Source organism: Hypanus sabinus, chromosome 4, assembly GCF_030144855.1.
Source record: "Hypanus sabinus isolate sHypSab1 chromosome 4, sHypSab1.hap1, whole genome shotgun sequence".
Classification (NCBI taxonomy): domain Eukaryota; kingdom Metazoa; phylum Chordata; class Chondrichthyes; order Myliobatiformes; family Dasyatidae; genus Hypanus; species Hypanus sabinus.
This window is the reverse complement of record NC_082709.1, coordinates 43,740,243-43,767,775: the sequence shown is the minus strand read 5'-3', so window position 1 is coordinate 43,767,775 and position 27,533 is coordinate 43,740,243. Positions and strand designations below refer to the sequence as shown.

The 27,533-nt window shown below is 42.9% G+C and overlaps 1 protein-coding gene across 7 annotated transcripts in view; it reads left to right on the top strand.

Annotated features, from left to right (window-relative positions):
• The first annotated feature begins 2,140 nt into the window (after positions 1–2,140).
• The window catches only part of pgap1 (post-GPI attachment to proteins inositol deacylase 1), a 129,576-nt gene continuing 104,183 nt past the window's right edge, over positions 2,141–27,533 (top strand). For 2 of the 7 annotated variants that reach the window (XM_059966933.1, XM_059966932.1), the window contains exons 1-5: positions 2,172–2,310; positions 4,997–5,150; positions 21,521–21,696; positions 25,481–25,652; positions 27,037–27,197. In XM_059966933.1, the coding sequence (XP_059822916.1) occupies positions 2,176–2,310; positions 4,997–5,150; positions 21,521–21,696; positions 25,481–25,652; positions 27,037–27,197 (798 nt within the window). In that variant the 5' untranslated portion in view covers positions 2,172–2,175. Of the gene's footprint in view, positions 2,311–4,996; positions 5,151–20,348; positions 20,408–21,520; positions 21,697–22,854; positions 22,928–25,480; positions 25,653–27,036; positions 27,198–27,533 lie in introns of those variants that run through there. The other 5 variants (XM_059966934.1, XM_059966935.1, XM_059966938.1 and 2 more) reach the window with 5 other exon arrangements.

Sequence of the window (27,533 nt, the reverse complement as noted above, 5' to 3'; positions counted from 1 at the left end):
ATATGCTGTCATCCAGCCGTCTATTGATACATTTCAACCCAGAGTTACCAATCATTGTTGTGGTGGATGCGTCCAAATACAGGGTGGATGCTGTTACATCCCGTATTTTTCCCGAATGCTTTTGAGCAAGCAGCTGTGTATGTACAACAGCCAGGTCCCCCTGGAGACTGCCCATTCCAATTCCGCTTCCCATTCCCATACCGACATGTCTGTCCATAGCCTCCTATACTCCCATGATGGAGCAACACCTCGCATTCTGTCTTGGTAGTGTCAATTTAATGACATGAGCATTGATTTAGTTAATCTCAAGTCATCACTCCCCTCTGCTTCACGCTGCCCTCTGTTTTCCCTTTCAAGTAGCCCTCTCACCTCTTCTCTTCCTCCCTCAAATCTTCTGACCTTTCTTCTGGATCCCCACCTCTTTCCCTTTATTCCATGGTTTACTCTTTCCACCTCCCCCATCAGATCCTTTTTTCAAACCTTTATCTCTTCCACTAGTCACCTCCTAGCTTCTCACATCCCCCTTCACCACTCATCTACCTTTCTCATCACCTGGACTCACCTACCACTTGCCAGTTTGTACATCTCACCCTCCCCCTACTCCCATCTCCATTTTAAAATTCTGTTTTCTGCCCCATTCTTTTCCAGTCCTGATAAAGTGTCTTAGAATGAAACTTTGCTTGTCCATTTCCCTTCATAGATGCTGTCTGACCTCCAGCATTTTGTGTGTGTTGGATGGTGTGCATCTTGTGTGTGTCACTGTACCTCAGCACATGTGACAATAATAAAACAAATGTACCAATTGTCAATTCATGACAGTATAATTCCCCCAATTCCAAACATTCCAACCTTGTTTAACAACTTCTTGTATGGAATCTTATCAAAGGCATCGGAAAATCCCACGTGTCTGTTCATTTCCCTCATCTCCCCTACCAAATTAATCAAACATGGTTTTCTTTGCATAAGTTGAAGTTGAATTTGGTCAGTCATAATTGTTATTTTGTAAGTTGCTTCGGATAGAAGTGCCATTAGTTCTGTTCTCCTCTTTCCCTATTACTTAAATGGTGGGCTCACATTTGCGTTCATTGAACCTGTGGGACCCATTACAGATTGTATAAAATTTCATAAGACAATAATCAAATCTCTCATTACAGACATCTATTTCAAAACATTGTAATGTATATCATCAGGTTCTCAGGAATTATCTTTTATCAGGCTCATTAATTTCATTATTAAATTTTGTACTTTAATTTTCTCTTTTACAGTGATTCATTCTTAAACTCAAAGTGTTCCCAACAAAGACTGTCATTTAGTCCATTCTTTATTGCTGAATGCTTTTACAAAATTATTCTTGTCCAAAAAGAAATACTGCAGATGGTATTAAATACTCTATAGGTCTGAAGTGTGAAACAGAGTTATCATTTCTGGTCCTAACCTGTCAGCTTTGACAAAAAGAGAGAGGAGATTACAGATGCTTGAAGCTGGACCAACTGACAAGATGCTGAAGGAAGTCAGCTGATCGAACAGCCCGGGTGGTTGGTGGAGAGGGTTGGAATTATTGGTATTTTGTTTAAAACCCTGCATCAGGTTTCCTTCACGCGACCTGCTGAGCTCCTCCAGCAAGTTTGTTGCTCTAGTTTTGACCAAAGTTTTGGTTGTTTGTTTCAGCATGACTGTGCTTCGAATTTTGTTTGAAATTACAACTTTTTGAAATTTATTGTCTTAGAGGCACAAAAAATAAAAATAAACTCATCAGATCCAGAAACATCTGTAAGGTGAGGAATTGTCATTGAGACACTGCAGTTTTTTTAAACCTTTTGCTCCACAATCCAGCATCTCCAGTCTATTGTGTCTTAATAAGGTGAAAAGGTTGTCTTGTTATTTCTGAACTTAACTGACAATAAAAACTTTAATTAACTGCTTAATTAACGAGCAGCGACCTTAACAACATGGCCTACTGAACGCGACGCCCAGTCCTCAATTACCTCATTACGTTTCTCGCGTTGTTGTGAAGTCAAACTAGCGTAACAACAAAGTCCCGCCTCACGTCTCCATCCTTCATTGGACCAATCCGGGATAGAGGTCCTTGATTTATATCAAAAGCAACCAATCGGATGCCGCGTCTGCCTCGGCCGGTGGTCGTGAGGTGGTGCCGGCTAAATCGAAAGCGTGGAGATGGCTGGCTGCAAGAGTGGTTGGTTGCATGGGTTTCTGCTGGTTTTGGTAGGGCTCGGAGTATGGGATGTGTTGTTTGTGTATGAAGAAAATAAGTGCAACATGACCTACATGTTCCAGTACCCTGAATATCTTGTAAGTTGCTCCGGCGGCCGGTTGTACGTACTCCGACCAGGTAACAACCAGGCTTTGCAGAGTAAGGCTGCAAGGAGTTGTCAGTTCTGGCCGTGCAACAGGCCAGTCTGGTTTGTCAGTGCACTTTAGCTCTGTACCTAGTATTTTGACAAGGATATAACCATATTCTAACGTTTCAAGGCACCTGATTCCAGAATGTTTTCAGTTAAATTTGGATTATAGATATGAAATTCCAGGTCACCATCTGATTACATCTTGTTCAGGCTTTGGTTGAATTTTACATTCTTCGATGATGATCTCAGTCCCTTTTACTACTGTGCCGCGGCCTGCCTGCAAATTTAAATTTGTTATGCAAAGAGAGCCCATTTGGTTGTTCTTTGTTGTCTTTTATTAAAATTTACATGTAGGGAAGCTTCCTCGATTTGTTTCCTTTTTGCATTTTCGTGTGTTCGCATTCCATATCAAATCCTCCCATCTTTGTACCTTCTTTGGCAAATTTATATCCTTCAATTACCGTCACCAAAATTCCTCAACTTTAGACATAGTTGTTCCAATGTTGGAGCCTCAATTTCTATTTTTGGCCATAACAAATACATAATTTTTATTACGCACCTGATCTTCCAGCTTAAAAAAAAGTGCTGGCAACTAATTACTTAGTCTTAGCATATGAAATAAGCTGGTTATGAATCTCCACAAAGCATTACTGGAGATCTATATTTTGCTGAGAATGTGCATGAAATACAGGATGCGGACAGTAAAAACTACAGTGTAGATTCACTGAACTAGATGGGATGTGGGACAGTGATACCTTTGTATTCATTGTAATTGAGGAGGATAATGGAAAAGTTGCTAAAATATTTAAATGATCTGAGATGAGAAAACTGATAATTCCCAATAAGTGGCAAATTGATAAAGACACAAAATTGGGGACAGGCAACACTGTAGAATTTTCCTTTAACTCACAAAATGCTGGAGGAACTCAGCAGGCCGGCAGCATCTATGAAGAGTTTCGGGCCAAGAACTTTCTGCGGGACTGCTACTTGGATTTCCATCATGCAGATTTTCTCCTGTTTGTGATTAGAATTTTCTTTTATCAAGGCATTAATTCTTTGAGGAAATGGTGTGAAACAAAATGAGGAAGTTTAGCATATCTGGCTTGCAGCTGCAATCATGGTCACGAATGGCCTGTAGCGTTATGCAGGAACCATTTATATAGCACCTTCTAATGTAGCAACACTTCATAGAAACATAACTTGTTTTACCTACAAGTTAAAATTTAAGGCATCCTTTAAGGAAGGTAAAAGAGATTTTAAAACGTAGTTAAGTTTAGGGTGAAAATTCCAGAGTCACGACCTAGCTTACAATGGCGACATTGAGGCAGCTGGGGCTGGAGGAGCACTGGGTTGTATGCAGGTCTGTTAGGATGTTAGGAGGGGATGACATCAAGGAGGGGAACTGAAAACGGGTTTAAATTTTAAAACTGGTATTGCTTAACCTGGAATTGGGATATAGAAACTATCAGAAAGGTACTTGCTGAATAGACGCGAGTATGTGATTCATCCATTTTCATTCGTATAGATTTACCTGACAAACTTTTCATTGGAATTTTTACCTTAAAATCTTTAACTCTTGAATCTAAATCCTAAACCTGTCTTTAACTTCAAGACAGTTAAACAATATTGTCAGGGATTGTAGTGAAATTGCTGCAATGATGTGTTTGAATGATATTTATTGTAGATCATATTCCCAGCAAAATACAGAAACATTTGTTAATTAACTATTTACTAAATTATTCTTTTTGTGCATCGCATCTGTTTGCTTGATCTAGCATTATTGAGGAAACTCATTCTACCCATTGTCATTTAATAAACGGGTTACCTCATAGCAGAGAGGATTGTTTACTTAAAAAGGATGGACTTTTTTATGTAATGTTCTGATAAATAGGGCCTATTAGTTTTATTTTGGAGAATGAGGTGCTAGATAACATATCAGAAATCATTTAAGCCAATACAATCTAACTATGTTTTGTGGTATTCCAAACACTGATGATAGACAGTCTTAAGTACCAGATTTTGCCCAGTATTTAAAAAAAAATTGGTCAGGTTCTTGTATCTATTAGTGAAAGTGCGGCCTAAATGGATCCCTAGATCAGATGGAATTCCTATGACGATGTTTACAAAGCAATAATTTTGGTATTATTCATGTAATAGAAAAGAGATGGCCTTCAGTAGGTGGAAGTGATTTCTCCCTACTTCCTGTTACCAGATTACTCATTACCAGGATTCAAAATTCTTCTATGTCGTTTCCTATACAGAAGTGTAAAAGAGAGCAAAATAATTGTTACTCTGGATCTGATGGAAACAAAAAGATAAATAGCACAATAATTAATAACAACACAACTATAATCATATGATGTATCTAAGTATATGTTAAGTTTTCTTATTTTTGACTTAAACCTTTGTCTCATTGGGGATTTCCTGTAACAGGGAATATGTCATATTCAGTTCCTGATGTGGGTATTTTGTATACGACTTAACTTTTATTTCAGTTCATCCATGAACTTTTGTGTGTAATGAGGATAATGCAAAATTGTGGCTAATTTTGAAAAAATTATATGAACTATAAAAGTTAGTGTAAAGTGAGGAGGTATAACCCCAATACTGTTTCATTTGTTGTATGAAAACAGAAAATAAAGCTTCCAAAGAAAGTTTCCAATCACTATCCAAGTTATGGTCTGTACCTTTATGAAGAAAGAGATTCTGCTGAAGCACGAAATGGGCTAAAACCTTCAGGAATTCCTGTTTTGTTTCTTCCTGGAAATGCTGGGAGTTATAAACAAGGTATGCTTTTGAAGCAAAATTTGGTATGTTGGTTTCATTCTTGTGCTTGTACAAGAAATATGCTCATCTGATTTTCGGAAAGATGGCTGCCTAGTAAGAGTTCAAAATTATTTACTGGAAAGGTTCTAGGAATGAGGAATTTCAGTTATATTGTTAAAATTAAATTGTTGGAGAGGAAATCGGGAAGGATAATGGAATACTGTCTTTAACTTCAAGGAATTAGAGTATAAACATAATGTAGTTTAGTACAACAGTGCATGTGTTGGTGAGACCACATCTAGAATATTGAGTACAGATTTGGTTGATTTAAGGAATGGCATTACCCTTGGAGTCAGTTTGGAGAAGGCTCTTGAGGATGATCTAACGTATGGAGAGATTGTCTTATGAGGAAGACCTGAACGGGGTCCATCTATACTTATTGAAGTTTAGAAGAATGAAAGGTGATGTTTGTAGATCAGCAAATGTTATTGGGGGATTGGCAGGTTAAATGCTGAGAGGTTGTTGCTTCTCATAGGCAAGTCGAGGACTAGAGGACATTTAGGAGTCAGCAATCCCAGACTGAGACATGAAAAGGTGGGATTATTTTTAACTCTATGTCCCAGAGACTGTAACCTTGAATGTTCTCAAAGCTGAGATTTTTAGACATTGAGGGTTATGGGGATAGGATGGGAAAGTGGACTTGTGGAAAATTAGATCAGTCATGATCTTATAGAATGGTGAAGCAGACTGTAAGGGTGATGTGTACCTTATTTATTTGATGTATTGAAAATAGTTAGGATTTGTTCCCATTGCAGCCTAGTTGAAGGATCAGGGACTCAGATATAATGTTTTGTAGAAGAGGTGCAAGGGAGGTGTGAGGAAAAGCCTTTTTACACATTGTTATCGGTCGGCTGGTGGTGCAGTGAGATCAGCGCCAGGTTGGAGAACGGAGGTTCCCGAGTTAGATCTAGTGAGTGACCGGCCACCCCCGAGTGCGCTCTCCATCTGTGCCGGGTTGATGTCGAGCTCGCAACTCGACCTCATAAAAAACAATATAGGCACAAAATGATATTTCAAAGCATAGCCAATGAAGGGTAAGCACACCATTTAAAAAAAATATATTGACATTGTAGCAGTTACGTGATATCAAACCAGAACAGCTGAGAGACTAAGCCAGGGTACTCAACACTGTAAAACGCACTTCCAAATAATGAATTTTCAAATTGATAGAGGTATGTTGGTATGTCTGATCCTTTATTACGAAACCAGCAAAGTCGAATGATCTTCTTGTGATTTTTTTTTTAAAAAGCACTAACAAAACTAAATTAGCTCTAATTATTATAATTAGCGAAATAACAAAATTTTCCATACAATCAAGCAATCTTAGCAATACTAAGTAGTAAAATAATGTAATTGGTGAAGTTAGCATTACAATTAGTAATAGCAAAGCGAAGTTAGTGGTCTAACTAACTTAGAGGTCAACTAAAAATATCATTCCCCGTGGCTCACCCCCTCTCCACTAGACTAAACAAAATTAAGACAAAGCATGAAGGCATAACTATGCTCATCTGTTTCTTACACACCCAACCCACATGACACAATAAATGTGCCAAAAATACAATACAGACAGGAAATAGATAAATGGCTCCAATATCCCAGCCTTTCCTCTTTCTTCCAGTCAAGTCATGTCAGTTGTCTGGGCCAGTGGTTACCAGCACTTAGCCCAGTACACAGTGATCTTTACCCCCACTCTCTGTCAGGTCAGTAAGTCAAGTCAAAACTATGAAGCTTCTAGAGCTGTAGTTCCACAAACCGCTGCCCCCTTATAAGCAGATCTTGGTTATAAGCCTGACCAGGCAGTTGTCTGGTCTTGATGCTCACCTGCTGTACAAACCCTCTTTTGTTTGGAAAGATTTTAATGGCTTTTCCCACAATCCATGAGCTTTGAGGCACTGTGTCATCAGCTATAATCACCATGTCTCCTGGGAGGAAATTGCATTTTATACCTGACTATTCCTGGTGTTCCTGTAACTGTGCTAAATACTCCTTTCCCACTGTTTCCAAAACAAGTTTGAATGTATTGAACTTGCTTCCATCTACAATGAACATAAATGTCTTCCTTTTGGAACTCTCCTCTTGGTAAGGAAGATGGTTAGGTGTTAGTGCTTCCAGATCATTGGGATTGGAGGATGCTTTACTAACTGGATGACCATTGATAACAACCTCTTTTTCACAAAGGACTCTGTGGAAACCCTGTTCGTCAAGACTCTGTACCTTCATGATGAAATTAGGGACCTTTCACTCAGACCTGATCAAATACTCAATTACTTCCATGTTCCTCCATGATGTGATCCAGCTGGGGGGGATGGGTGTTAAAAGCTCACTGAATTTCCTTTCAAAAATGGACATCACTGATCCATGAATGATTCCACTTCTCAATGGCTTCTTGCAACTCGCACTCTGCTCCAATAAAGTTTGTTGCATTAACAGTGTGCAGTTCACGAAACTGTCCGTGTCTTGCCATAAAGCGTTGAAGTGAACGTGACATCCATTATTAAGGACCTCCATCACCCAGGACTTGCCCTCTTCTGATTGTTACTGTCAGGAAGGAGGTACAAAAGCCTAAAGGCACAAACTCAGCGATTCAGGAACTGCTTCTTTCCCTGTGCTATTCAATTTCTAAAAGGAATTGAATGCACGAACACTATCTCACTTATTAAAAATTATTTTTGTTTTGCACTATTTTTAATTGAACTAGTTAATACACATATATATAGTTACTGTAATTGATTTTTTTCTGTACAATATTGCATTGTACTGCTGCAGCTAAGTTAACAAATTTCATGACATGTGACGGAGATATAAAACCTGATTCTGAATTGACAAAGGAATCTGTGTCTAAAGAAGATGTCACTTCAATGTGAACAGCTTATATAGCTAGACAGGTAAATATGACCTCATCCACCTTCACTGTACTTCTGCTCTTCACCTCAAAAGTTCCAAAGTACACTTGTAAATGGAGATTCATCTGGAGAGACCCTGCCCAGAGGTAGATCTGCCACTTATTGGCATCCTGGAGCTTAGTGTAACTGTTGACAAACAACACACTTGGGCAGGATTCTTATAGCACCAGGAATCCAGTATTTTTATTATTTATATTTTTACGGTATTTTTACTTACTAGCACCAGGAATCCAGTATTTTTGATGCAACCTGGGTAACGTGGTTACAGCCATTATGTCCCACTTCTAGACTGTACATGTCTCAGAATGAGGGCTGAGATTTGAAGTTTCTTTGTCAGTATAAAAGGATGTTTAGACTCTTCAGGCATAACCACCGTCTTCCTCAAATGGGTCCATGACGAGAAGTGATAAATTTTTCAAGTAACTACGTACACCTCCTCTTCATTCTGCATGGCATTCACTGTAGCACTCTTCTTGAGTTCTGGATCACCTAGCAGAAGTTCTCCAGAGCAGTTGGAATTCACAGACCATTCATTCCCTTTCAGTCTGAAGAAGATGCTGGGGCACCCATGTCTCATTATTCAGGAATGGTTTCACCTTCAGCCCTCTAGAGGCCACATCTGCCGGGTTGCTTGAAGTGTTTACGTACCTCCATCGAGATGCTTGTGAGACGTTAAGAGATTCTGAAACTCTGTTTGCAATGAAGGTTTGGAGCCTGGAAGTTTCATTCTCGATATACTAAAGAACGGAAGTGCTATCCGTCCAGAACACTGAGTCCTGAAGCTGCACGTGCAGCTCGTTCCTCCACCATGCGTCTATACGGCTTACCACTGTTGCAGCAGCGAGCAGTGAGTTCCGTAAAAGGGATGGACACCGACTTCAACAGAGCAACCTCAGATAAAAGCACAGTGCACATGAGAGTGTATGTAATGCAACAACAGGTAGGTCAATGCTCCATAGCTATCTTTGCTTGTGTCTGAAAAGTGGTATAACAGCGTGTCAGGACCTTCTTCAAAATTCAGGGGTTTCAAACATCTAACAACATTGAAGCCTTTCAACTGACAGAGTTTTTCCAGCCAGCTTATCCACTCATGAACAACTTGTGTAGGTATTGTGTTATCCCAGCCAACAAGCCCTTTCTTACATCGGTCTTCTAGGACCTTCTTAGCAGATAGCACCACCAGACTCAAGATTCCCAAGGGATCATACAAACCCCATTTCCAGAAAAGTTGGGATATTTTCCAAAATGCAATAAAAACAAAAATCTGTGATATGTTAATTCATGTGAATTTATTTAACTGACAAAAGTACAAAGAAAAGATTTTCAATAGTTTTATGGACCAACTTTATTGTATTTTGTAAATATACACAAATTTAGAATTTGATGGCTGCAACACACTCAACAAATGTTGGGACGGAGGCATGCTTACCATTGTGTTACATCACCTTTCCTTTTAATAACACTTTTTAATTATTTTGGAACTGAGGATACTAATTGTAGTAGATTTGCAATTGGAAATTTTGTCCATTCTTGCTTGATATAAGACTTCAGCTGCTCAACAGTCCGTGGTCTCTGTTGTCTGATTCTCCTCTTCATGATGCGCCATACATTTTCAATAGGAGATAGATCTGGACTATCTGGACTTGCAGCAGGCCAGTCAAGCACACGCACTCTGTGTCTACAAAGCCATGCAGAATGTGGTCTGGCATTGTCCTGCTGAAATAAGCATGGACGTCCCGGGAAGAGATGTCGCCTTGATGGCAACATATGTCTCTCTAAAATCCTAATATATGCCTCAGAGTCAATGGTACCTTCGCATACATATAACTCACCCATGCCATGGGCACTGATGCACCCCCATACCATCACAGATGCTGGCTTTTGCACCTTTCGCTGTTGACAATCAGGATGGTCATTTTAATCTTTGGCACGGAGAACTCGATACCCATTTTTTTGGAAAACCAGCTGAAATGTGGACTCATCTGACCACAGCACATGGTTCCACAGTCTTTCGGTCCATCTGAGATGAGCTTGGGCCCAGAGAACTTGCCGGCGTTTCTGCATTGAGTTGATGTATGGCTTCCTGCTTGCATCATACAGTTTCAAGTTGCATTTCTGGATGCAGCGACGGACTGTGTTAAGTGACAATGGTTTTCTGAAGTACTCCCAAGCCCAGGTGGCTATAATTGTCACAGTAGCATGACGGTTTCTTAGGCAGTGCCGCCTGAGGGCTCAAAGATCATGTGCATTCAACAGTGTTTTCTGACCTTGCCCTTTACGCACTTGAGATGTCTCTGAATTTTCTGAATCTTTTCACAATATTATGTACTGTAGACGTTGAAAGACTTAAATTCTCTGCAATCTTGCATTGGGAAATGTTCCTTTTGAACTGACTAACAATTCTTCACGAATCTTGCAAAGACTGAGCCTTTGATGGACGCTACTTTCATATCCAGTCATGATACCTCACCTGCTACCAATTAGCCTGCATAATGTAGTCTTCCAAACCGGTGTTACTTGAACATTCTGTGCACTTTTCAATCTTATTTTAACTCTGTCCCAACTTTTGTTGAGTGTGTTGCAGCCATCAAATTCTAAATTTGTGTATATTTACAAAGAAGTTGATCATTAAAACTATTGAAAATCTTTTCTTTGTACTTTTGTCAGTTAAATAAGGGTTCACGTGAATTAACATATCACAGATTTTTGTTTTTATTGCATTTTGGAAAATATCCCAACTTTTCTGGAAATGGGGTTTGTAGATGGAACCAACTGTGGAGAGAGTTGCCCTTCTAGTGAGAGGTCTATCTTGGATCGTGATATTAAACTTGTAGTATCAGACCGAATGCACCATTGCACACACACACAGTACTCTCTCCGCTGAAAGTATATCTTAACCTTTCATGTCTTTCACCCTTGTTCCTCTGGCATCACAGCTAGCACACTATGTCTGTTGCTTAGCCACTTTGTGAGTTGCAAGCCACCTTTAGCACAAATAGATACAAGGTCATGATAGAGAGAGAGACATTGCTTCTTCCTCGGGGGACACTGACACAAGGCAGTTGTCAACGTAGAAGTGATGCAAAATCTTAAGCACAGTCTCGCAGCTGAACTATTGATTGGTTTCTGTGCATTTCCTAATAGTGAAGCTGGCACAGCTCAGTGATGAAGTTGCTTTGAAGAGATGTGCCACCATTCTAAAATATATCATATTTTGGCTGAGGTCACCATCAGGCCACCATTGAAACCTTGGCAGATCTGCATCTTCCACTGGTACTTTAACCTGATGAAACATTGATTCATTATCTACCATGATCACCACTGATTCTTTTCCAAATTTGGTTAACACTCCAGTCAGTGAGCTGTTAAGATCTAGCCCTGTAAGAGCTGAGCATTAAGTGATATTGTAGCGATGTACTACATTACCAAAGTCTCCCCCCGTGTGCTGGCTATTTGTGAGCTGGTTTGCCTGCGCAGAAAGTGGGTCACCACATTACCCCCCCCCCCCACAGAACCAGCGATACACCCCCCCAGTGTCCACAGTCTGGATCAGCCTCTGTTTGGGAGGTTTGCCTCTGCGCCGCGGTGCCTGAACCTCGACCGGCTGCGCCAAGTACACATGGGCTGGTTTGAGTCGGTCCACTGTGAAAACCTCCTCTCTCCCCCCAACGTCCAGCACGAATGTGGACCCATTGTTGTTGATCACGTATGGCCGCTGTAGCAGTGCCCGGTGTCCGCCCCTTCGTACAAACACAATCTTACAGTTCTGCAGGTCTTTGGGTAATGGGTTGGGGTCCGTCCGTGCTGTGAAGTCGGTGTGGGTTCCAGGTTGCCGAGCCTCTCGTGTAGCCTGTCCAGGACTGCTGCAGGTTCTTCCTCTTGCCCCCTTGGGGTTGGTATGAACTCTCCTGGGACGGCCAGGGGCGCGCCGTACACCAACTCGGCTGTCGAGGCATGCAGATCCTTTTTGGGCGCTGTGCGAGTTCCAAGCAGGACCCAAGGAAGCTCATCCACCCAGTTAGGTCCTCTCAGGCGGGTCATGAGAGCTGACTTCAAGTGACGGTGGAAGCGTTCCACCAGTCCGTTCGACTGTGGGTGGTAGGCAGTTGTGTGGTGTAGCTGCGCTCCCAACAGGCTGGCCACAGCAGACCACAGGTTGGAGGTGAACTGGGCGCCTGTGTCGGAGGTAATGTGGGCTGGTACCCCGAAGCATGCTACCCAGGTTGCAATCAGTGCTCAGGCGCAGGACTCGGCAGATGTGTCGGTGAGCGGGACCGCCTCTGGCCACCTCGTGAACCGGTCTACCATAGTTAGGAGGTACCGTGCTCCTCGGGACACAGGTAGGGGGCCCACAATATCCACATGAATGTGGTCGAACCTCTGGTGGGTGGGTTCAAACTGCTGTGGCGGGGCTTTACTGTGCCGCTGCACCTTGGCTGTTTGGCACTGAACACACGTTCTGGCCCATTCACTGACCTGCTTGTGAAGTCCGTGCCACGTGAACTTGCTGGAGACCAGCCGGACGGTTGTCCTGATAGATGGGTGCGCCAAACCGTGTATGGAGTCGAAAACCCGCCGCCTCCAGGCTGCCGGGACGATGGGGCGAGATTGACTGGTAGCCATGTTGCGCAGGAGGGTCCTCTCACCTGGGCCTACGAGAAAGTCCTGCAGCTGCAAACCCGAGACTGCGGTCCTGTAGCTGGGCATCTAGTCATCTGCCTGCTGCACCTCCGCCAGTGCTGCATAGTCCACCCCCAGGGACAGGGCCTGGACAGCTGGTCTGGAGAGTGCGTCCGCCACGATGTTGTCCTTCCCCGAGACATGCTGGATGTCCATCGTGTACTCGGGTATGTAGGCGGGTATGTAGGACAGATGTCACTGCTGGCGAGCCGACCAGGGATCGGACACCTTCATGAATGCGAAGGTCAACGGTTTGTGGTCTGTGAACGCGGCAAACGGCCTGCCTTCTAAGAAGTACCTGAAATGCCGGATTGCCAGATACAGTGCCAACAGCTCCCGGTCGAAGGCACTGTACTTGAATTCGGGTGCTTGCTGAAGAACACCAGGGGTTGCCAGCGCCCCTCGATGAGCTGCTCCAGCACCCCACCGACTGCTGTGTCGGATGCATCCACTGTGAGGGTGGTCGGAACGTCTGTTCTGGGGTGCACCAGCATCGCGGCATCTGCCAAGGCTTCCTTGGCTTTAATGAAAGCGGCCGTGGCCTCCTCGTCCCAAGTAATGCCCTTGCCTTTACCTGAAATCAAGGTGTACAAAGGGCGCATGATACGGGCTGCTGAGGGGAGGAAACGGTGGTAGAAGTTCACCATACCGACGAACTCCTGTAGGCCTTTGACCGTGTTGGGCCGGGCAAAGTGGCGGATCACGTCTACCTTGGCCGGCAGAGGTGTTGCCCTGTCTTTGGTAATCCTGTGGCCCAGGAAGTTGATGGTATTGAGACTGAACTGGCACTTGGCCGGGTTGATCGTGAGGCCGAAATCACTCAGGCGGGAGTAGAGCTGGCGGAGGTGGGACAGATGCACCTGACGACTACTGCTGGCGATAAGGATGTTGTCCAAATAGATGAACGCAAAGTCCAGGTCGCGTCCCACTGCATCCATTAGCTGCTGGAACATCTGTGCAGCATTCTTCCAGCTGAACGGCATTCAGAGGAACTCGAACGGGGTGATGAGTGCTGTTTTGGGGATGTCTTCAGGGTGCACCGGGATTTGATGGTATCTCCGGACGAGGTCTACTTTGGAAAATGTTCTTGCCCCATGCAGGTTTGCTGCAAAGTCCTGTATGTGCGGCAAAGGGTAGCGGTCTGGAGTTGTAGCCTCGTTCAGTCTGCGGTAGTCACCACATGGTCACCAACCCCTGGCTGCTTTGGGCACCATGTGCAGGGGGGAGGCCCATGGGCTGTCGGACCTCCGTATGATCCCCAATTCCTCCATCCTCTTGAACTCCTCCTTCGCCAGGCAGAGATTTTCCGTGGGGGAGCCTTCGTGCGTGGGCATGAAGGGGTGGTCCCTGGGTCAGGTCAGAATGTGGTGCTGTACCCTGTGTCTGGGCATGGCTGCCGTGAACTGCGGTGCCAGAATCGATGGAAAATCCGCCAGGATTCTGGTGAATTCATTGACAGCGTGATGGAGTCCAGGTGTGGGGCCGGCAACTTGGCTTCACCCAGGGAGAATGTCTGGAAAGTCTCGGATGTACCAGTCTTTTCCCTTGCAAGTCAACCAGCAGGCTGTGAGCTCGCAAGAAGTCTGCCCCCAGGAGTGGTTGGGCCACGGCGGCCAGTGTGAACTCCCACGTGAACCGGCTGGCGCCGAACTGCAGCTGCACTGTGCAGGTGCCGTAGGTCCATATCGTGCTGCCGTTTGTGGCCCTCAGGGTGGGTCCTGGCTTCCTGTTGCGGGTATCGTACCCTGTCGGGGGCAAGACGCTGATTTCCGCTCCGGTGTTGACCAAGAAGCGGCGTCCGGACTCTTTGACCCAGACGTACAAGAGGCTGTCCTGGTGGCCAGCTGCCTTATTCATTAGCGGCTGCTGGCCCTGGCCCTTGCAGGGCAGGTGACAATGGCGGGCTTCTGTGCCCCACCGCTGGTGGTAGAAACACCGCTGTTCACTGTCCTCCTCACTCCTGCCTCTGTGTTGAGTGTACCCCCCTGCTGGGCCTGGTCTGGTCCACTGTTTGGTGCGTGGCCTGGTAATCCGACCAACAGACGCCACGCTGTCCCTCTTGGCTTTCCACAGCACGTCTGCCTGGGCCGCCACCTTCCGGGGGTCGCTGAAATCTGCGTCGTCCAGCAGCAGCTGTATGTCCTCAGGCAATCGCTCTAGGAATGCTTGCTCGAACATGAGGCAGGGCTTGTGTCTGTCAGCCAGGGCCAGCATCTCGTTCATCAATGCTGACGGCAGTCTGTTTCCCAAACCATCCAGGTGAAGCAGGCAGGCACCCCGCTCATGCCATGAGAGGCCAAAGGTCCCAATCAGCAGCGCTTTGAATGCTTCATATTTGCCTTCTTCTGGGGGCAACTGTATGAAATCAGCAGCCTGGGCGGCCATCTCCTGGTCAAGGGCACTCACCACATGATAGTAACACGTGGAATCAGCGGATATCTGCCGAATCTGGAACTGGGCTTCTGCTTGGCTAAACCACACGCGTGGTCACAGCGTCCAGAAGGTCAGCAGTTTTAGCGAAACTACATGAACAGATGAAGAGTCAGTCATCTTTGGTCCAAATCCTGTTTGGACCGTCGGGGTCACCAATGTAGCGATGTACTACATACAGAGCTAGAGACGACACGCAGTCGGTAAGTCGTTTCGAGACTAGTTTATTCAAACTTCGCAGCGCTGGCATTTAATCCCTAGCGCTCGCCCTCTCTGGGCAGAAATGACGTCAGAGGTGCATTACCAAAGTCTCCCCCCCCGCGCGCTGGCTATTTGTGAGCCGGTTTGCCTGCGCAGAAAGTGGGTCGCCACAATATTCCTGAAAAGTTGCTCCACAGTCAAACACAACACAATGGTTCCCTTTTCTGGGGTGATAAACACTGTGATGTGTAATATACCAGACATTTCTCATCACTGTTCCAGATCCTCTGCTGGCACTCTTTCAGCAAAACCTTGTGTGCTCTGTCAGTGTGAAATTACAAATCCTTCTTAAACCTCTTTCTTAGATTTAGAGCACATTGTTCAGCAATCCTACTATTATTTGACATGTTTACCACCTTTTTTAAAGGTATACTGATCAGGTAGTGGTCGTCCACCAGTTTTGCAGAGTTTATAACCAGCTCCAGGTCTTTTCTTGACAAACCAGATTGTTCATCCTGACTGCATGTACGGAAGTCTGCCTTAAGCTGCAGCTGCCAAAGCTTATCACAGTTCAAAACTGCAATCCCGTTAGCTATCAACTCAGGCTGAGCACTATTTCTCCCAACACCATGGTCTCTTTTTCAGTGGTCCATTCTCAGTCCAACCCAACATTGTTCTAATTGCATAAGGTCCATTAATAACACTTCAATTCCTGTGCTTTAGGCACATTTGTCACTATCAGCAGCTTAATTTCTGAATTAGTCTCTGGCAAATGGACATGCTTCAGGTGAGACCATCTTGAGAGATCCCTCTGTTTAGCGCAATAAAATTGGCACAACTTCTTTGCATCAGTCGACATATTAGCATGCATGTCCAGCTCATGCATGCCTGCACTTCTTCCATGGCATTGCAACAACCTCTAAGTCTGTAGTCTTGAAGAGCTTTCACGTCTTCAAATTTGATAGGTACCCAAGAAAGAATCTTTTGCATGTAGGTGGATGCAATTTTCTATTTATAACCAAAATGTTACTGTAGTAAAGCCTTGGCTTTTACATAACCTTTCTTAGGATCAATATGCTGGCAAATTCTGACAGGGTCTTGCTAGTGTACTTTTCAAGGAATTAGAGGCAATCACTATGGCTGTCAGTCTTGCCTTTGACTTCTAAAGCCCCCATGAATGCATGATATCCATCAAAGATTTGAATCTCTCTTTTTGGCAAAAATGAATTGTGTTGCTGTTGCACCAATAAGGTTATTATTTCATTTTGCTTCCTCATATTATTAATAATACTATTTTGACCTCTGTCATCTGAAACAAATGTCTTTCCATGCTGTAAGTGAATATCCCAATGAGCACTTTGAGCTGTTGGATATTACATGTGTTCAGAGAGCCTCTTTTGTGCAGGCTGAGAGTAAACACCCTGAACTACCTCTATGGGGGAAGGGTCTAGCTCAGGGGTGGGCAAACTTTTTGACTTGAGGGCCACAAAGGGTTCTAAAATTTGACAGGGGGGCCGGACCAGGAGCAGATGGACGGAGTGTTTTGGTAATACACCTCATAAGAAAAAATAAAATATCATGGGATATGTAGAAAACATGTGCTTTAATTTCAATTGAAAATGAACAAATGCATTACAACAAAATATCTGTCTTTGAAGTCCCATGGTATTTAGCTATTTATTGAAATGACTTTTAAAACACTGAAAATTAAATGAATAAAATACAGCTTTTTAAAATAGTAACAGTTATTATTTTAAAGCACTGAAAATTCTGTTATCCTTCAAGATATTATCATCATCACTCTCCTCCTGACTGTCTTTATTTCAAAAACGGTAGGAGATGCAGGTCTACTTGTCCTGCTCCTTCTTATTCAATTGTCCCCTGTGCCAAAACTCAACAACGACCCGCACAATGACAGAACAATGAGAGCGCGCCAGTATGTGGAGCGAGTTTTTTATTTTGAGAACGTACGTGCACCTGCGCACTACTCATCTCCATCACTTAACAGAAATGACATGTAACATGTAAGGCTTATTGAAAAAAATATTTTCAAATGCATTTTTTACATAACACAACGAAGAAACATTTTTAATTTCAGTGGGAACAGTGTTGTTGGTCTCCCTTTTTAGCCAGCGCATCAAAGTCTGGATTTAGTTTTGTTGTGGCGATTCTCAGGATGGATCTGAGGTGTTGGTCAGTTAACTTGGATCTGTGGCTGGCTTTGTTGATGTTCGTGAAGCTGAACGCCTGTTCACACAAATAGGTCGAGCCGAACAACGCCAGCATTTTCTGTGCCGTCCTCCAGAGGTTTGGAAACACCTCTTTACCAAGTGAAGCATAAAAGTCATTTAGTTTAAGAGAGTTGAACTTCTCTTTTAAGACGGGGTCAGACTGAAGGTCGATCAGTTCCAGCTGTAGCTCCTCTGGTGCTGTTTCAGGATCTTGTGACGGGACAGGCCACCAACTGAAGTGACTTGTCAATTTTTTCAAAATCAGAAAAGCGACGGCAGAATTCTCTGTGCAGCGCATCCAGTGACTCGCTGTATTTTTTCACATTTGCGCCGGCCTCTTCCAGCGTGGCTAGTGTGGGAAAATGAGTGAATAACTTATTCAAAATTTGCCTGGAGAAAAAAGCCAGCTTGGATTTAAAGGCTTTCACGTTTGTGTACATGTCATGCACAAACTGATCCTTCCCCTGTAGCTTCACGTTCAGTTCATTCATGTGTGAAAATATATCCACAGCAAACGCAAAGTCACAAAGCCAGCTCTTGTTGCTCAGCTCAGGAAATTCGCCGGCCTTCCTCAGTAACTCCAAAAATGCACCGATCTCCTCTTTGAGCTCCCATACTCATTGAAACACTTTGCCCAAACTTAACCAGCGGACACGGGAGTGATAAAGTAGGTCCTGGTGATCCGCATCAATTTCCTCCAGGAACGTGATGAACTGACGGTGCTGAAGTCCCCTTGCATGTATAAAGTTGACAAGTTTTACGACAGGATTCACAACATGATTCACCTGTAATACCGATTTACATAGAGATTCCTGGTGGATGATGCAGTGAAGGAAAATAACATCCTGGTCAGGATTTTCATCTTTCACTTTATTCTGTATTCTCCTCAGCAGGCCGACATTTTTCCCCGTCAAATTAGGAGATCCATCTGTGGTGACATTGATAAGTTTACTCCAAGGGAGCTTCATATTTTCGATGACAGCAGACACCCGGTCATACAAGTCCTCTCCCCATGTTTTTCCTTTCAGAGACTCCATTGTCAAGAACTCCTCCGTTATTTCAAAAGTATTGTTAATTCCTCGGATAAAAATGAGGAGCTGAGCAGTGTCTTTTACATCGTTGCTTTCATCCAGTGCTAATGAATATAACGTGAACGACTCTGCCTTTTTATTTAAGTCGCTGGTTATATCTTCATCTATCAGTTCCACACGGCGAGTCACTGTCCTGCGTGATAAACTGATTTTTTCAAATTTGTCTTTGCTCTCCGGACACAATACACCTGCTGTCTCCACCATACATTCTTTTAAAAACTCGCCTTCAGACAGAGGCTTGCCGGCCTTTGCTAATTTGAATGACAGCATAAAACTCGCCTTGGTACTTGAGTCATGAATGGCAGTTTGACGGTGAAAAAAATTTTGTTGAGCCTGTAAATTAGCTGCCAACCTCTGAGCATTAGCTTCCCGTTCTTTCGTTGACTGGTCGCTAGCATAGTTGGCATGTTTTGTGGCAAAGTGACGGCTGATATTATATTCTTTAAAAACCGCCACAGTCTCTTGGCATATCAGGCATACAGCAGTTGATCGGTGTTCGGTAAAAAGATATTTAGTTGTCCATTCCTTATTAAACACCCGACATTCTCTATCCACTTTTCTTTTCTTAGCTCCACTCATCTTTACAGAAGGGGTGAGAGGTTGTAGCGGTGTGCTACACGCAGTGCTAAAATTATGACACAGAGTCGGTAACTGCAGTCGAAGGAAAAAACTTTATTCGAAATCCCCAGCCTCACTTTTAAGCATCCCTCAACCTGCCCCCCGTGGCGCAGAGGCTCCAAAGCTCTGTGCACGCAAATCCCCGCAGGCTATTTCCCTTAGCCGGAACGCTGGCTAATTGTGAGCCGGTTCGGATGTGCCAGGAAATGGGTCGCCACAAGGTTACAAAGTAAAGCGCAAATGTGGAGTAATACGCTGCACCTCAACAAAGGTCAATGTATATAGAGTGCGTCATCTATTGGGAAAACGCCAGAATTGCGGGGAAAAAACGTTAACAAGGTTTATTAATATAATTTCATCAAGTTCTGCGGGCCGGATTAAAAAGCTTAACGGGCCGCATATGCCCCGTGGGCCGTAGTTTGCCCATGCCTGGTCTAGCTCATGTTTCACAGACACTTGAGGAGCAAATGAATTAACATTGAAATTTGAGTGTTTTTGTTTTCTTTTGTGCCCTTTCAATACAGGAACTCACACCTGCTGGAGTACTTACAGTACTCACCACATTTGAAGTCCTTAGCGCATTAACTCTGCGGTAATCTCTTCCTCTAGCATAGCTGTTCTTTCCTTCTCTGTAGCTCCTCCGCAATTAATTGTTCATCTTGCTCTTCCAGCAGTTTGTCCTTCAGTATTGCTGATGTGTGATTAATGCAGCTAAATCAGCCTCTGTTTCAATGCAAGCAGAGGAGGTAGTAAATGCAGAAGATTTTCCTCCAACAGAAATTTAAGCATGGTCATTTGACTCACTGTCATTGTCTTGTCAAATCCTTCTTTGGGATTTGAGAAACTCTGCCTGATGGAAAGTGGGACACAAATTCATTTGTTGCAGCAACATGACCTTCAGCTTAACATGTTTGGTTCAAACCTTGTTTCACATACTGTTCCCTATGAATGCACTATAATAGTTATCAATGTTTGAAGAACATCCATTTTGTCTTTCCTGCTCAGGTAATGAGATTAGCATGTGATGTTGCCTAGCAACAGCCTCACAGAGAGAGATTGCACTGGTAAGACATTTTATTTTTCAAAAGATCATTAATTGATGATATTAAACTTTTAATTTTGTTCACATTTGTTTCATGCTCCTTTCAAGGACTTTTGATTAAATCTGTCTTAGCTTTAGGTTTTCTTTCTTGTTTGCAAGCCTTGATTCCAGGGTCGTTGGCACCATTTCCATGCTTTGATACACTCATGTTGCTTTCTCTAGTTGCACAACTGGTAATTAACTCTTTGTTTGCCTGCAGCACCGGTGATATTTGATTAAATAAACATAGGCAACAAACATACAATCTGTGCATCTACAGCATCCACAAATATCCTTCAGTTAAAATGTCAGCAACTGGAATGTTTAGTACTTTAATAAAACAAAGCAGCAAGCCCTCTGGCAAACGCCGCATGATGGAGCAATAGTCCCAAATGGATAGGCAGTGCTGACCTTTAAAAACTGTGTTCAAATCACAAATGCACAACATGGATCAGCAAAAGGTCATTTACTTGCCATGTGCTTCTCCTGTTTTGCCATCAGGTCCAAGGCAATCCTTTGCCATAGACTTGAGTTTGTTTAATATAACTTTTTTTGTTGTTGACAAAATGGAGTAGTTACTGGAAAGCGAACCAAAACTGCTGAGAGTTAGCCAGGGTACTCAACATTTTATGATGCACTTCCAAATGACAAATTTCCAAATCAAAAAAGATGCATTCGATCCTTTATTACAAAACCAGCCAAGACAAACAATCTTGTAGTGATTTTAAAAAAAACTAATGAAACTAAATTAGCAGTCTAATAGCATTCCTATTAACGTAATTAACAAAACAATGAATGATGTTCCAATTAGCATAGCTAAATGAGTTAGCGTCAATTTAGTTAGCAGTCAAATTGACTTAGTAGTCAACAAAATAATGTAATTTCCCTCATGGCTCACCCCCTCTCTACTAGATAAGACAAAGCAGGAATATGTAACTATATTCATTTGCTTCCACCGTGCCCCCAATCCACGCGATAGATTACCATCATAAACATGCCAAAAGGTACAGTACAAGCACAAAATAGATAGGTGGCTTCTACAGGTATCATCTGATTTTTTTTTTATATCAGTTATATTTCTTTTCTTGTTTTGCAGTTCGTTCCCTGGGATCTGTGGCACTGAGGAAAGCAGAGGATATACACAACAAGTTCCACTTTGACTTTTATAGCATTGATTTCAATGAGGAGCTTGTGGCACTTTACGGTGGAAGCCTTGAAAAGCAAACTAAGTTTGTGCATGCATGTATAAAGGTCATCCTCAAACTTTACAAGGTAAGATTGCAACAAGATACTTGCTTTCAGAATATTTCACACTTTACAACTTATCTCAAACTTGTATCTCACTTGATGCCAAGAACAGGGCCCTGAAAACATGATGGGCAGTGATAGAAAATATTTCACTGCTGATATGCTAATTGACCACAGATAAGGATGGAATCAGGCAACCTGGACCTTCTAGTTTCTTGAGACTATGGTTGTCCATCCATCTCCTTTATATTCTGATCCCGTTGGTTCTCTTACTCAAAACTTCTACTTGGAACTCTAGTGCATCAACTATTTTTATGAAAGATATACAAGTAGTCTGCTTCCTGAAGGTGAAGTACATCTGTTCTTTAGAAACTTGAGAACTGACCCATTGTTAAAATTCACTTAATGAAGAATTAGGTTTGAATGTGTTTACCTTTGTTTACTTGATAACATGCAGTGATTATGCATTGCCCCTTGTAAATCACAAACTTCATATTTTGGTTATCACTCTTCAACACAATTGAAAGCCAAAGGAAATTTATTATCTAAGTATGTATGTGCCACCATATACTAATATGAAGTTATTTTTCTTGAAGAGCATAGAACAGGGCTGCACAGTGTAGAAGCAAATGCACTTCATTTTATTGTTTGCAAACAAAAAACTGATGGAGGAACTTGGCATGTTGGGCAGCATCAATGGATGCAAAGGGATAGTTGATGTTTTAGGTACCTCTTGCAGTTTATAATTTGCTCCAGGTTACACCTACTGTCTCCTTTTCATGGCATTGTTTGTTTGTGGTCTTGTGGGAAAATGTAAGCTTTTTCCAACTTTAAGGAAACCCAGTAGTTTTGATCCAGCTGGTGCAATTTCTCAACTATTCCCAAAGCAGCAAATTTATCCTTTTGGCTTTTAGAAGTTTTGTATTCGGATGATAAAATTTTCTCATTAAAGTAATCTTTAAGCTGATCACGTGAACTATGGCACATATCACTAGTATTATCTTGAGTTCCTTTAGCATAAAATGTGGAATTAAAAATAGTTGCATTTCTTGTTCGGCACATGTCATGTAATTTTATTCAGCTTTTTGATCACAAAAATGAACTTGTAACCTCTATTTTGTTTCTTGAACTTGGGAAAATTGACTTTGCTATTATTCTTTTCTCTTTTAATTTTGTGATCAGAGTTTTCCTTCTCCTGGATGAACTGTTAACCATGGCTGACGAGCCCCATCTGCTCAAAGAGACAGGCTTTAAGGTGCTAATAACCCGCCTTGACTCTTCTCCTGTCAGTAAAAACAGTTCCACTGGGCTTAGTAGCTAAGCCACACAAGAAGGCCAGGAGCTGGACTTGGTTGTCAGAGGCTATTTATTTAAGATGCATGCCATTGGGAGCATTTAATAGGTAGTGAGAGCTTATCCCCAGTACCACCCCCAACTCTAGCAACTCTAAAGAACCAAATCCTTGGTGACTAGTGGTGGAACCCAACTGCAGCAGAGGAGATGATGAACGATGATGTGCTGGATGTAGAGCTTCAGATTGAAAAGTCAAAGCCACTCTATTTTGTCTGGAGGACAGTGAGATGCAAGCTGAAGAATAAGAAGTAGAGGAGGTAAAAGAGTTGGGCTCATTAACCAGAGTAGAAGAGAAGCCACATTTCCTCACAGAAGAGAACATTTCAGAAGGCCTCATCTTGAGATCAGATGTAACAGAGGCAGAGAAGTTTGGAGAAAGGGCCATCCTCACAAGAGACAGAGTGGCAAGAGGTGTGGAAGTTGATGGGTCTGTAGTAAGTGTCAGTGGATTGTTTGTCTCCTGAGATGGACATGGAAATCTAGAAAAGGGGGTGAAGTGTCAGAAATGGCCCACGTGAACTAGTGAGTAGAGTGGAAGTTGGTGGTGAAAATGATAAAATGAATAAGTTCTACACAAGTGCAAGAAGTGCCGTATATGCAGTCATTGATGTAGAGGAGGAGATGGGGAGTGGTATGTGGGAATATTTGGAACAGTGACTGGTCCATGTAGCCATTAACAAGACGGGCATAGCCTGGGTCCATACGGTACACAGGGCTACACCTTTGATTTATAGGAAGTGAGAGGAGTCAAAACAGAAATTGTACAGAAGAACAAGTTCAGCCAGCTGCATGAGAGTGTTGGTGGAGCAGAATTAGTTGGACATCAGTGTTAGATGACGTGGCGAAGAAGAGGTGAGGGGACAGGGAATCAGAAATTGTCGAATTGGTGAAGGGCATGGGAGGTGTCCCAGATGCAGATGGGAAGTATTTGGGTATAGGGAGACAGGATTGAGTCAGAATGTGAGAGACGAGTTTAGTGAAACAAGAACTTGCAGAAACAATGAGCCTACCATAAAAGTCCCACATATAAATCTTGGGTAAGAACCTACCCTGCGTTTCTTTCTTCTGTCTAAAAATTGAGATTGTGGAAGACAGATCTCCTGATGTGTTGGGATCTGTAACAGTGTGGGAAAAGTGACCTGGTGTTCTTAATGGGGTCAAGGTCCAGGGGTTGGGATGGGGAGGTACCTGCAAGGTAATGGTAAGTCCACCAGACTATGATACCTCCACTCTCGTATGCAGGTTTGATGACTAGATGTGATTGGTGTGAAGTGAATGGAAGGTTTTGGAATCAGAGGAACTGAGGTTGGAGTGGACCAGATGAATAAAGAAGGAAGGTGATTGATGCCATGGTGGTAGTTGAAGATGAAAAAGTAGAGAGTATAAAAGGCCCAAAGTGGGTGTTGGTGAGGAAAGGGTCATAAGTGAGGAATGAAGATTCCTTGTCAAAGAAATAAGGCATAAGAGCAGAGGAGATGCTGAGTCCAGAACTCTGTGATGTGGACACAGGGGTATAAAGGTGATGCCACTGCTAAAGAGTGGCGACTCAGCATTAGAGAGAGGGGGTTTGGACAAATGATGAAGATTCAGCAGAGATTGGAGCTGGGGCAAAGTATGGGGGTAAATGCTGGGGGGTGAGATTTGCTGAGTGAAGATCCAGCAGAGATTGGAGCTGGGGCAAGGTATGGGGGTAAATGCTGGGGGGGGGTGGTGTGGGGTTTGCTGAGTGAAGTGAGTTTCCCAATTTTAGGTACTCACCTTCTGGTGATTTCTTTCTTCCCTCCTTCCTACCCCCCCCCCCCCCCACCATTCATTCTCTAGTCTTCCCTCTTCCCCTAAACTGTCTCACCAGCATCACTCATTTTCATTCCCTGTCCCTTCCTGGTTCATCCATAGGTTCCCCCTTTTCTTTCGCAGGGGCTCTGGTTCCATCTGCCATTTACCTCTTCCCTAACGGTGCCTATTCTCACTTTGTTTGGAGCCCAGCCCTGGCAGCTTTTTGTGTTGCTGTTTATTTTGTGTTCCTTTTTATTTCCCTTGAGCAGTTGTCTCTGACCTTCACACTGCCCATCCCCATTTGCTTAGTTTGTTGTTTCTTCTCTTTTCCCCTCCTTTTTTGTCTGCAGGCCATAGTCTTCCAACCCCACCCCCTCTAATCCCCCTCTATCTGGCACAGCCTTCTTGTCACCTTATAAAGCTCCTTGGCCCTCTAATCGCCTCAGACTCCTGCCTCACCACTCCCCTTCTTCCTGTCCTGGCTCTCTCCTCTCTCAGTCCTGATGCACAGTTTCAACCTGAAACATTGACTATCCCTTCCCTCCATCAGATACTACTTGACCATTGAGTTCTTCCAGCAGACTTTTTGCTGCTCCAGATTCCAGCACTTGCAGTCTCTTGTGTCCAGCATTGGTCTAAAATTCTTCTGAACTTAATTTTGATCTATTTGTGTCCATAGGATCAAAAAGGTGCACCGAGCAGTGTTGCAATTGTGGGCCATTCAATGGGTGGCATTGTTGCTAGAGCACTGTTCACACTACCCAACTTCAAATCTGCACTAATCAGTCTTATTGTAACTCAAGCTACACCTCATGTTGCACCAGTCCTGTTACTGGACAGCTACCTCATAGGTAAGTCTGGAAAGCTAAAGTGATTATGGAATTCTCTCATTTCCTTTCATTTATGATGATCCAAATGAAGGTTTTACATAGCTTTTTTAGGCAATAGACAGTAAGTGCAGGAGCTGGCCATTCGGCCCTTCTAGCCAGCACCGTCATTCTCTGCTTGGCTTGAGGGATATCTGGAATTTACTTCAAATGCCCAAGTTGGCTTTGGCTGGCCAAGAGTGGTTTCTAACTGGGCTGTCTTCCAAGTATGGCCTTCCACTACCTTCATGGAATGAAGGCTTAGCTAGGAAAACAGTCCTTTTCCATCTGAGAGGTATTGCATCTGGTAGACCCAAGAATCAAAGTTAATTCTTTTAGCAGGGTTTATTTAGCTGCCTTGTACAGGTAACAGTAGAATGTTGATTGAATAGGAGGTTGCAAGTTTCATTATGTATGCTTACTGCAATACTTTGCTCTATAGTCTAGAGCCATTTTTATGTACTTAACAGTGACAATGAAGGGAAAAGGAAAGGCAAAGAATAAAATGACAAAATTGGCAAAATAGTGACACAGCTGGTTGAAATGCTGCACCAAAGTTTCAGTGACCAGGGCTCAAGGCTGATCACCACTGCTGTTTGTCTGGTACGCTCTCCCTGAAAGTGCATGGATTTTCTCTGGGTGCTCCAGTTTCCTCCCATATCCCAGAAAATTTATAGATTAATTGGCTACTGTAAATTACCAGTAGAGTAGATCTGTTGTGGACGTTGAATTGAAATGTGAGGAGAATAAAATGATAGATGTAATTGTAGAATTGATATAAATATGTGCTGATGGTTAGCATGGATTTGGTATCTGAAGGGCCTGTTTCTATGTGATTCACAGTCATCAACTCCATTAAAAGCTGGAGCTCAGGGGACGTAGCAAGTTATTTGAAATATACTATTGCAGGCAAGATCAAAATGGACAATTTAGTACAAATAATTTTGGTCAGGATTGAGCCCAGGAGTAATCAGAACATATTCTAATGATAAAGTAGATTCTCCAGAGTAACGCACACAAAATGCTGAGGGTACTCAGCAGGTTAGATAGCATCTATGGTAAAGAATAAAGAGTTGATATTTCAGGCCAAGACCTTTCATTAAGGCTTCATCAGTGTTCTCATGATGAAGGATCTCGGCCTGAAAATCGACTCTTTAATCTGTTCCATAGATGTTATCTAACCTGCTGAGTTCCTCCAGCATTTTGTGTGTTACTCAATGTTTTAATGATATAGTGCCTTTGGCATCTGCAGAATAGCTTTGCTTGCTTCATATTCAATAAATCATATTTAAAGCATAGTTCATTGAGCATATGTTATGTCAAATTACATTAAATAGATGTAGTTAAGCCAACTTATGCTTTCTTGTAGACTTTTACAGCACTGTGAACAATCACTGGATTCTCAATGAAAAAGACTTGAGTAACATCACCATTCTCTCAGTGGGAGGCGGTTTCCGAGATTATCAAGTTCGCTCTGGGCTGACCATTGTTCCAAGCCTAGGTCTTTACAACAATACTCTAAATGTCGTGGTAATGTAAATGTTCTTTTTTAAACTTATTGTTCTAGTAGCTGTAATATATTCATATTAGTGTCATTTATAGTTTTCTTGTGAGTGGGTTCAACTGATCCATTGTACACAAACAATGCCACATTGATGCATTACAGGAAAGATGTAGAACTTGAGTCAGAGTAATGTATTTCTCTTTTGTTTGATACTGATGGGCACTCCACTCATTTGAGGGTATTCTTTGCTCCCTATTTTTAATGTCTTGCCTCAATAATCTTCATACTGATGTGTAAACAACATTGCAAAAAATATCATAATCATATGTAATGACAAATTGTATTTGCCATTTTTTTTTACT